The sequence below is a fragment of the Formica exsecta genome, unplaced genomic scaffold (assembly GCF_003651465.1).
Source record: "Formica exsecta isolate Colony F162 unplaced genomic scaffold, ASM365146v1 scaffold1387, whole genome shotgun sequence".
NCBI classification, from domain to species: Eukaryota; Metazoa; Arthropoda; class Insecta; order Hymenoptera; family Formicidae; genus Formica; species Formica exsecta.
Window position 1 is genome coordinate 74,438 of NW_021848718.1, and position 11,848 is coordinate 86,285.

The 11,848-nt window shown below is 35.3% G+C and overlaps 1 protein-coding gene across 5 annotated transcripts in view; it reads right to left on the reverse strand.

Moving 5' to 3' along the window:
- The window catches only part of LOC115246120 (protein tincar), a 141,388-nt gene that overhangs the window by 12,561 nt on the left and 116,979 nt on the right, over positions 1–11,848 (reverse strand). For all 5 annotated transcript variants that reach the window (XM_029824746.1, XM_029824748.1, XM_029824747.1 and 2 more), the window contains 4 exons: positions 2,229–2,837; positions 1,647–1,834; positions 1,000–1,193; positions 3–35 (listed from right to left, as the gene is read on the reverse strand). In XM_029824746.1, coding sequence (XP_029680606.1) covers positions 3–35; positions 1,000–1,193; positions 1,647–1,834; positions 2,229–2,837 — 1,024 coding nt within the window. The remainder of the gene's footprint in view (positions 1–2; positions 36–999; positions 1,194–1,646; positions 1,835–2,228; positions 2,838–11,848) is intronic.

The following is an 11,848-nucleotide window of genomic DNA, read 5'->3' on the forward strand; positions in this document are numbered from 1 at the left end:
GACGCTCGCGTTCCTGGTTTAGGAACGCCGTGAACCTGCGTATCATTGTACGATGCAAAAGTTATACTCGTATTTACTATCACCGTTTATATTTATATAAACGTATATATTTATATAATTGGCTTGCACAAAGCAAAAGAAATAACGAGGGAGCTATTCGTCTCATTGGAAATCTCGGGCTAATTTTAATGGATCGACAAATTTTGGAAATAATTAAAATCGGTCTTCTATTATATAAGATGGCAAAATCGATCGTTTTTTAAATTTTTATATCTTGGATATAACTTATAATTATACTTTCCACCCCTTCATATAACGCGAACTCCTCCGCTTTTCTATTTTTTTATTTTTTTATTTTTTGAATTAAATTGAAACTTTTTCTCTTTTAAAGACAAAGCCGGTAAAGAGATACCCTGCGGCATCGAGATTGTTAATTGCTATCCTTTGTTGTATGCTACGGCAAACCGAGAAAGAAGGAAGGAAAGTATTAAGAGAAGAGTCTATTGACTTTTATACTGAATAATAATAGTATCGGAAGGCACGCTTGTTTTGTGCGTACTTTAAGTGTTGCTTCAAATTAGCGAATTAGCAAGTCAAATAAAATCCGAATGGAAAGCAAAAATTATGAGGTCGTTGAATTCCGCAATAAAAATACGTTGTTTTTGCGTTCAATGATAAAAAACACATGGATTTTTTAAAAGGGAAGTATAAATCTAACTGTAATAAATAAATCTATCTGTAATAAAAATATATCTTTACATTTCAAAATAAAATGTTAAAAATGTTCCACGAAAAAAGAAATTAACTGATAAGCGTCTGTTCTTGGTATGATAATTCTCCTACAATGTAAAGAGCACGAATTCGTTTATTTACTTTTATCTGATAACGGCGGATGGGCCAGATAATTTTCTTCGCAAAAGAAGGAGCTTGGCAGGTAATCTCTGCCAGAGTTTAATCGATGAGATGCGGATTGAATAAGCTCTCATGCTAAATATTTACCTGCCGTGGGCGTAGAAATACATGACCATGCTGGAACAGAGCACGAGGAAGGATGAGAGGGCGAAGAGCACGAGAGTTACCGGAGGATCCAGCACGAAGTAAGAGTCTCCGAATATTGTCGAGATTGTACTCATTGTTGCTACGGTACGATGCCGAAGGAATGGCAGGACCTTTAAGGGACCTACCACTTGAACCTAAGAACACGTATACATTTTTTGAAGATATCGTTAGCACAAGATATGAGAAAATAAATATCTAAATCAAATATATTTTCTTTTCTCTTTTCTCGATATAAGATTGGGGGAATATTCTCTCAAGCAATTACATGTTACAGTAACAAAATTGTACGCGATTTAAAACCTGTATTTTATATTACGCTTCTATTTTGATGATAGTTTTAAATTCTCCTTTGTAATTTTTAGCCAATTTCTTAGGTCTTTCAGACAAGTTGCAGACATCTTGTTGCGCAATATATTTCTAAAGATTCCCGACGTTTCTCGGAATTCTTAACGTTCTACTGAGTTTTAGCTTATAAGCTTCCTGGTATTCGCGCGAGTAGTAGTATACGCGAGAAGAAGGGGCCGATTGAGACATTAGTGAAGTTTCCTGCGAGTTTTAACTGGCATTGAATACTTTGCGTTGCTTACCTTATAAAGGACGGACATTCCAGCATATGCCAGAAGACTCTGCGCTGAATTCACGACCAGCTGCAGACTGAAAATTGTACCCAATGCTTTGTTGCACGACCAGAAGACGGCGGGATATCTTACCGAGTAGACGCCGAGCGCGGCGGCGTAATTCAGATATTCCAGGGTAATCGGGCCGTATGATTCGGCTGAAAAACGAAATATGCCAAGTGTATAAATCTATTTTTTCCAAGCGAATATTTTCGCGATATTTATTCCCATTACACGGTGTGTAGAGAGTCAAATCTGTGACTCCAGCGTGAATATTTTATAAGCCATTACAAAAAAAAATATGCACCACTTCTTTTCAATTTCCGTTGTTTTGTTAATTGCTTCATGATTTTTTTTGTACGACCACTGATGGAATAAAATGTTTTATCATTCCCTTCGTAAATGCAATAATTATTTTTGCCGTTTTTACAATGCGTACATATTCATTAATTTTATTGTGATTCGAAAATATTTTTCGCATCAAAATAATCTCCAAAAGGGACAAAAAGTGATCAATTTACGATAGAATATGTAGATCGATGAATGATTTACCTGTTTGAAGTTCCAGATTCAAATTTTCGGGATGATCGAGATCCGCCAGACTGTTCATCGTTAACGACATGCTCTGTGCTGTCATATTTCCCGAACCGGCGGTTCTAGAAGGTTTCGCCGTGGTTGATATCCTCGTGAGATTCTTCGCCTTCGATCTGCCTTTAAAACTGCCGTTTCTGGTGATAGTTCTCGTGGTTGGACGTCTTACGGTGCTATTCTTCGGCAGCAATGTCGTTCTCGAAGTTGTTGAAGTCGTTTCAGTGCTCGTCGTAGTTGTCTTGCTGGAAGTTGTACCGGTGCTCGAGATAGTTCGGGATGAAGGTGGATCTGTGATGATTGGATGGATAATAGCTGAGAACATGGTGGTCGCTTCTTCAGCACGAGTCTCGACAACATCAGGAAGTGCCATGTTTGTTAGACCAGGTGTCGAGGTAGTGAGTTCATCGATGTTCTCGTTATTGCCTTCTTCCGGGGTTAGGGTTACGAAAGGCTGAGGAGTTATCGGGCCTGTCAGGGTGCTTAAGTTGCCGATCGGATTCATGAAGCTTAGGAGCACCAGACGATCGCGATGTATCACCATCCAGTCAAGGTCGGTTCTCCATATCGCGTCTATAACATGAAATGATAAAATATCTGCTTGAGTATAAAACAAAATAATAATAAAGAACTAATTTTCGTGTTAGTATAATATATAAAATTTTGTATAAAAATATTCTTGAGTTTTTTATTTACATATTTTTACATATATTTTACACTCTTTTTTGCTTGGCAATCTCATTCTGTTTTAACTTGTATCTTAATACTCTTATTATAATTTATTTAATTTCTCATAATTTTTTTTCAATAGATGCGCTGCTTATCCTTTCATCTCTTAACGCATAGCTGGCACTTTTCAGAACGTTCAATTTTTTTACGATAAGCAGACTCAATTCAATTATCCTTCGGTCACTTGGATGAATGAGATTTTTTGTTGCGATATCCTGCTTTATAACCGGCTTTATTGCATATAGTAAAGTGGTGGTGAGTTTGAAAAGGGACAATGACAGCACGAAGCTTTCCTTCGATCGAGTGACCCTCGAAGAGACTTGTCGCAGAGTGTTCCAGAAGAGATAAGTGTCGTCATGGTACCGGCCATCGGTTTCTATTGGTATTTCGTGTTATTATGGTTGGTCAACACTGGATATTCTGTTTATTCGCTCTAATAAATAAAAATTAACGAAAATATAATAATTAAAAAGCGCAACTATACTTTTTTTCATAAATGTTATTAATATTAAATGTCAATCAATAATTAATAGGATAACAATATTATAAAAATAAGATTACATGAGACTTATTTATAATGGTGTAGATATACAGAAAACATTATCTAATTAGAAATTTTGGAAATGCTCGCTTAATTTTCTGCAACATAATTAATAATATGGTTTAATTTCTTTTTAATGGAATACTTATCAAAAAAAAATTTGTAATTAAAAAAATTTCCCTTTCACTTGCTCGTATTCACTAAACTTTCAATCGCCAACTTTCACGGAAGTCTGTAAAAAGGCTCTGAATAGATATTAAAGTGCAAAAAAAAATACCAATACATCGATTTCCTGTGTCTGAAACAATTTACTCCTCTCTTTTACTTGCATTGGTAAAGATTCTTTTTTTCCCCACCGCGATTTATTGTAAGATACTTCTTAGGTACTTTTAAGTTTCGTTTTTGTCTTTATTTGTTCTTTATTGGCTTGGCTTTCTTTTTTGCCGTTTTAGTCGCCTTTAAACTTTGATCGATTATTACTGATTCTATTGAACAAAATAAATCGCAGGACAAAATCTTAGTATTTAGCAGCCATAATACTCAAAGAGAAACAAAGAGAACAAACATATTTTATATGATGATATCTGTGTAATATTCAAAAATTATTGAATTTATAATTGAATCAAATTCATAATTGATTCCTTGATACAATCATATGATATTGTCAAATTTTCTATAACGCGTCGTATATGTTAGATATCTATTAGCGTGTATTAATTTAATTAAGTCTCTCTTTCTTTGTGCATTTATAAACATTATATTACCTTAAAAGAGAGAGAGAGAAAAGTTTAAATTTTGCACAATTAATAAGTTATAAAATCTTGAGAAAACTCGTAATATTTAAATTGTTAAAAACCTGATCTTATAAAAATTTCTGATTTAAATAATGTGAAGAGATCGTGATAATTATCATATATGATTTATTAATATATAACTACTATAATAACGTTTAATAATATTTTAACAATTTTATAAGACTAAGGAAGAAAATGTACAATATTTCTTAATATTTTAACACGTTTGTAATAATACAACTTATGTACATTTCTTTACTTTCATAATAAAAGAAATAATTCTCCGTTACATCAACGCTTCTTTTAACGTGTTATTTTACCCGATATATGATCGTCTACCATTGATTGAATTGATCTTTTTTGTGTGAAATTCATCGTGCTAATATCCTATACATGAGGAATATGAAAATGGTATTGAATTAATTTTACCGTCCGCGGAAAATTAAATCTGTCCGTCTCAGTAATTGGTTTTAGTTAATGAGCCCTCGACGAAACTTTGCTGTCTGACGTAATATTCGTGCAAATGTAATAGTGCAACAATAATTCGGGGCAATCCGACATTTCACATTGAATAATTACATTTTAATTGTATTTCCGCCAATGTGCTATTGAATAAAGAAATTAATAAATTTCTCTGCGATCGAGAGATCGTAATCTGGCTAGACGTGAAAAAGATACGCTATGATTATCGCTCCTACGCGAAATCTCTGTTACTGATTTAATTTCAGTTTTAATTTGGTCTTTTATAACGATAACAACATTGTAAAAAGGATTATTTGTAAAGTTTGTTCCATGATTTTGCTCTTGTAAATTTTATATATGTTAACTTACTAATTTTAAGACCATTACATGTTTAAATTTTCCAAGTTATATCGGATTCAGAAGAATAAAAAACGAGTATGAATTCGATTCTATATGCTCGTCTGAGCTTGATTCTCTCACAAATGGACAATACATACAATGACGAGCGCCGAGAGAGTGGAAATTATGCGGGAAATTCAGTCGAAGCTACAAAGTCGCGCTTAATTGACTGTCCCTTACATCCTGACCGCGCGCGCGCGTTTATCCCTTCTCCTTCGGGGTTTGAAATATTTTTAGTCTCGGAATACAGCGTAATTACAGCCGGGGGATTAAACTTCTCTCAACCTCTGACGCCCCACGGTGTCCTTCACCGTCGAGGTTCCGCATTCTCGGTATCTTTAATCCCGTCGGGGATGACGTAGGAAGGGGTTAAGCCGCGAGAAGGACAAAAATGCGGGTATCCTGCAGCCTTAAGTCAGATTATGTCGCTTTCATTTGACCTTTCTTGTAGTGCAAATGCTACTTTTGATGATGATTAATTGCGCAAAATTGTTACAATTGTAAAAATTAATGCGAATATCTTGTAGTCGCGAGTAATTAAAAATAATGACGCTAAATATACGAAGGAGAAAAACTTGCGTGTATGACTAAACTGTATCTAAATAACGACAACAATTTTCGTGACATTCGGTTTTTATAGTTCCGAAGAAATTGGATAAAAACCTGCTACTATCCACTTTAGCTCAAGAGGTTGTTTCAACTTCTAAACTTACAATAAGGTACATACATAGAAAGCTATAGGAGAAACCCCGTCTTATCCGAAGTTACTCTACCATATATCCCGAGATGCGTCAATAGCAAGGACGAAGACACAGTTGTTCCCCCTCACGATTTCTGAACAGGAAGAACAATTCCGTCTTTTCAGACAGACTTCTCGTTTCTCAGATAGACTTCGGAACGGTTTTCCGTTGTAAGAGTTGCAACAAGAGTTGAATATCGAAGGCATGTATGTTATATGAAAATACAATCGTGAAAATTTGATAAATTCGGAAATTGCAGTTAGTTAAGTATTACAGTCGCGGTGAGTGAGGTGAAGCTCTGGTTAATTAAAATGCGTATCGATTGACATTGTGTGTTTAATGCGGGCGTGGACAAAAATTTCTCTATATAAATCAACTGCTCGCGGATAACACAGTCTTATTATCAATGTATCAATTCGTGCACGTAATTGTACTCATATTATAATTGCATTATAATGGTCGCAACCAATAAAATTTGCATTCTTGGATGGACATATTTAATCGGTTGATTATGTATGTTTAATGACTTACAAAATCGCACGCATCAACATGCATTTTCAGTATTTTCTAATAAAGTTTTTATTATTTTAAATTAGTTGTTCAGATATGCAACGTTGTATCTTTCTAACAATATATCGCAGGCAATATCGAGCACATGTGACCTGAGTATTTATGTAACATCGTTATTTATAAGATGCTTGGAAAAATATAGATGTTGATATTATCCAGAATTCTCGTATAATAAAAAATAGATCCTTATTGGATCAGCAATATGTGCATTTTTTATCGATTTTATTTTCTTGATGTCGTCTAAAATTCCGCATTTCAAACTGTATTGGTTTAGAAGTTAATGTAGATGTAGAGAATAATAAAATGCAAGAAGACTATATATATATCTTATGTATTTGCGATAGTCAATGTGCTCAATTCATTTTGATTCATTTATCTCAGAGATGCATATTTTCAGCATTCTTTTTTAAAAATATATAGCGACATAATTAGACAATCATCGATCCAAACCTACGCTATGCTACGCTATGAATGTAACAAGTATATATCACATTTTAACATATCCTTAATTTTTAATCCTTATTTTTGTCATTACAGTGAAGCTTTTGGTGACAGTATTTTAAATTATGTACAAATAATTGACAGAAAAACATATTATTTCGATAAGGAAAACCATGCATGTTGTTTCCAGACACCGTAAAAAAACTTTTAATAAAACATTTTTCAATTAACAGCCAAAATATTATTTTTAAACAATTAAAATACATTTGCTATGATATAAATAAAACCAATTAGCATCGTGTAGTTAAGAATACATTTTATATCATGTTCCAAAAATGTAGAAACATTTAAACTTTTGAAAGCAAGAAAATTTTTTTCCTTGCTGACGTTTCTCCTCGGAATCGCGAGAGATTCTGGTCGCGACGGATAATCTTTCTTCCGCACTCGTATACAAGTCGGATATGACTTGCCGCTAACGGTCACGTTCAAGTTCATGAATATAGGAAGAGAGCGACGTCGAGACGTGGAGGGTGGTTGCCGGCAAATTGTGAGGCAACCCCTGACCCCCAGTCAGCCACCCACTCTTCTCGTTGTCAGCAGAGAAAAGGAAGGAGGGTCACGACAGTGACCTTTGTAATGGCGTTATCGCGCCGACTCGGTGTATTCCAGCTCGGTAGACAAAAGTGTCATGCCATTCGCGTTATAATGGACCGATCGTACACGGCATCCACATAGCGAAATGATTCCTCGTTGAAAAACGATGCATTAACGCGAGGATGCTTCTCTTATTCCATAAGGGCGAAGGGCATGGGATGGATATTGACATCCTCTTATCGCATATGCCATATTATTTACGCAGCATGCTTTGTATAATACTTAAAGACCGTACGATACTGACCTTTGCAATGAAAAATTGCAATGTTCCTAATAATATATTCTCGTTCATTAACGAAGAATTGATGGCATTCATTATATTTGCGAAATTACACGTTTATGCAGCAAGGAAATATTTACATGTGATGAATAACGTATCGGCCAAATGTAAACAATGGCGCAATTTTTCGCGAGATTCGATCACGCATTCGCGGTTTAAAAATTACTCACGTCAAGGCGTATAACGTGGGTATCGTTGAAGCGTGTTATCGTTGGGTACGATGCGTTCGCGCGAGAACGATTTGCGCCACGTAGGACGGTAATGATAACACGCATGCATATTTTACAGAATATCGGATGCCGTAGGAATTGCACATGAAATATGTTGCGCTTTGCGTTCGAGTCTATGAATATGGGATGCGCCATATCGGAGAGATGCACTTGCGTCGCGCAAACGCGCGTGTGGTACACATGATGCACACGTAACATCTTGCGGTGTGAAAGGTACGCAGATTACGTATCGTCATCGCACATGTAATTAGGTATAAATATCAAAAACGATTAATGGGCTTACGTGATTTGAACTACAGGTAATGAAAACGATATTTATATAATAGAGGATGTTTATTATTTAAAAAAAGAAATTTATTATTATTTATTTAAAAAAAGAAGTGCTAATAATTAATTGTATTCCATTTTTACTGAAAATAGAGTATTATTAATAAAATAATACAAGGAGTAAAACATTTATAAAATTATACTAATCAATATAAATAAATAGACAATATATAAAAAATTTATTTAATTGTAGAAGCAAAATTTAAATGTAGAAATATAATATTATTTATACCGTAATCAATTTCAGATTAATCGTTAAGTTTTGTATTATAACAGAGGAATAAAAAATTGGTAATTACGAAGTAAAGCCGCGAACCTTTAAAAGCAAAAATCTAGGAAGCCCGGGTATGATTGCTGACAATTACATTTCCGATTTTGCCGCTTGCACGCGAGCAAACATCACACAGCTCATAAACCATCGGCGTATCCCGGTACTTCCGGCCGTGCGGTGCAACACCCCGTACTGGGATGCAACTAAATCATCGATAATGAAATTGCGTAGCAAGCTGGGCGATAGGCTCTCGAGCGTGTTAGCGTGTAGAACGCGATAGACAGGTGCATCTCCCTTCCGTAGATATAATCGACCGACCGGTCCATTAGGAAGACGGAGAGGAGAACGGAAGGCGGACGGACGGGTGCAAGATGCACGCGAGGGAGGAAAAGGGCAGAGTCAGTCGGTGTAATTTTATGTAAACTAATTACGCGCTAATTCGGTTATGGTCAACGTGCGTGGAATAGAGCCGTCAGGCGGCTCGCTGCAATCAACCCCGCAAGGGACAGTGTAGGGCAAACAGAATCAGCGGAGTTATAGAGGAGGGGAACCGGAAGTGAAGAGGAGAACCGGCGGACAGAGAACGATGGTATCCCATTGGAACGTTCTTCCTCGGTTCTTGTGCGGTTGTCCCTTCGCTCTCTGCGCTTTGCACACGTTATTTCCGCCCCGCGAGTACACGAGAGAGGAGAGAGAGAGAAAGGAATCGTTTATGATTCGTGACAGCTGCTGCAGTTGCTTATTGAAATTTTTCATCCATGACTCCGACGTCTTATGAGAAAATTTTTCTCTCAGAGAACATGTGTATAAACGGTTATGTTGAAAGCTATCGGAATTATTCAAACTTCGATTGCTTTTATTATTAAGAAATTTTTTTCGATTCAAGAAATTGAGTAGTATATACGTAAAAATTTATCTTAATAGCAAAAGATTCAATTGTTATCAAAAATTTTATACTATTTTATATACTTTTTTTTCTTCAAAAAATAATCAGCTATTATATCTACTCACTGTCATCTGTGTGAGAAGATAGATACAAACTCAACAATATCCATTCATATGTAAACGTATTTCATTTTTTTTTTGTCAAAATATAATTCGTATTTTTCATACTCTCGTAACATTTTATTAAGCATTGCGTTTTAGTTACAATTATTGATGTAATATATTCCATCCGTTTAAAAAGACAAAGGCACAAATGCAAATATTTTGCACGAGAGAATTAATGCTGTTTTAATGCGAAACTAAACACAATGTATGCGCATTAAAACAATGCTCTTTTGTTGAAGCCTCTGTCGGTATTTTGCGTTTCCCTGAATCCGTAAAATATTATAACACCCTATTACTGTCAACTGTAAATGTATATATATATATTTCTAATAGAAAATTATTTAACTATTTTCTTAATTATATATAAATTCAAAATATATACGTATAACTCAATTTAAAAATTATATAACTATTACTATTTGCGATAGAGAAGGCTGTTTATCGTACACGAGAAAAAACAGTCAGTCGTTGATGCAAGTTACGTTGTGAAATTGCATCAATTCTCCGCGAGGGAAACAGGACAGGAATCGCCGCGAGCTTTCAAAGGTTTAAACGAGACGGGGGCGTTCAAGGAGAGAAGGGATTTTACGAACGGGAAATCCTGCAGCAAACTGTATGCACACACCTGACCGATCAATACACGAGCGAGGACGTAGCCAGGACGAAGTTACCCTGTTACATCCCCGTCCGCCTCTTCATCCCGTCGCGCGAAACTTTCGCGGCGATAACGCAGTTAAAATTGGAAGTTACCTTATTTTCAGTATTATCATCAGAAAGAAAAAAGGATAAAAGATTTATCTCCGGCAGCTTATTAACGAAAGAAAGGATCAAAGTATGGAAACTTGGGAAAACTTGGTGACAGGAGAAGATTAATAAATTTTAACCGAAATCGCGCATTTATTGCGGGGGATCGTGTAAACTTGAGATCCCAGATTTTCCTATGCAAAGATTAAAAAAGAAACTTGCGATTTTAATTTTTTTATAATTGACTTAAAGGTCCACGCTTATTTCCATACCGCGTGACTTGGACGCGTTTCGATCTCTCTGTGCTAACAATTTTATTTTTAGTATCAGGAATCTGTGTCGGTGGTGTGTGTTTGTGCTTGTTCAGATCTTAGATAATACTAGAATCAGAGCATAGATTATACAATAATATCATGGATTATGGAGCAAATTTTTATTTCTGCTATGCAAAATTTACATTTGATTGAAAATTTATACTTTGTTATGCATATCAGTATTTGATTTCAATTTTACTTAATCCTCCCGTATTATTTTTCGCGCATTGCATATATAAATATTATAAGGAAATGCGCTGCCAGATATTGTCTGACAACTTCTTTGTTTATAAAATCAACAGACACTCTGTGGAGCTACCTCCCCCGGTGTGATTTCGAAAGTTTTATGGCGCGCAATGTTTCATCCATACATTTACGAGGGGAGAGTTCGAGGGGCGCTTAAATATTTATGACTGTCGAGGAATATCCACGACCGTCACTCTACCCGCACCTCTTTATTCTGATATTCAAACACACTATCCGTATGATTGCAAGAGACCAGACCGGTAGCCGCAGGTCTATAGACCTCAGCTTATAACGCGCGTTCTCATTTTGTTTGCGATCATTAAGTGGTAGAGCGAGATTTTATTATCTAAAGTTCCACGCTCTGAAATTGCGTGACTGTAAATTATCTTCATCATATATATACATTTCCGCGTTTCATCACGCGCACAATAAATATACGTCGTCCTCCCTATCTAGTCTAGAAAATTAAATTGGTAAGCTATCAAAAATTGCACGGATTGTTTGTTTTTATCGAATAGCATAGCACAAACATTATTAAACTTTTATAATTAAATGCTGAGATTTGTCCTATCTCATTCCGTATTTTCGTAAAACAAATACGATCGTGTTGCCCGCTATTAAATAAATAATCTATTAAAAATATATTAATTGATTATAATTTGCGTGAGATTCATTGATATGATTATTTGTAACATTCTCAGGAAATTATCGTGTATTGTGTTTTACATAAAAAATCACTATTAATAAAGCAACTCTAATTAAAAATTAAATAATCGTTAGGTTTTAATATAT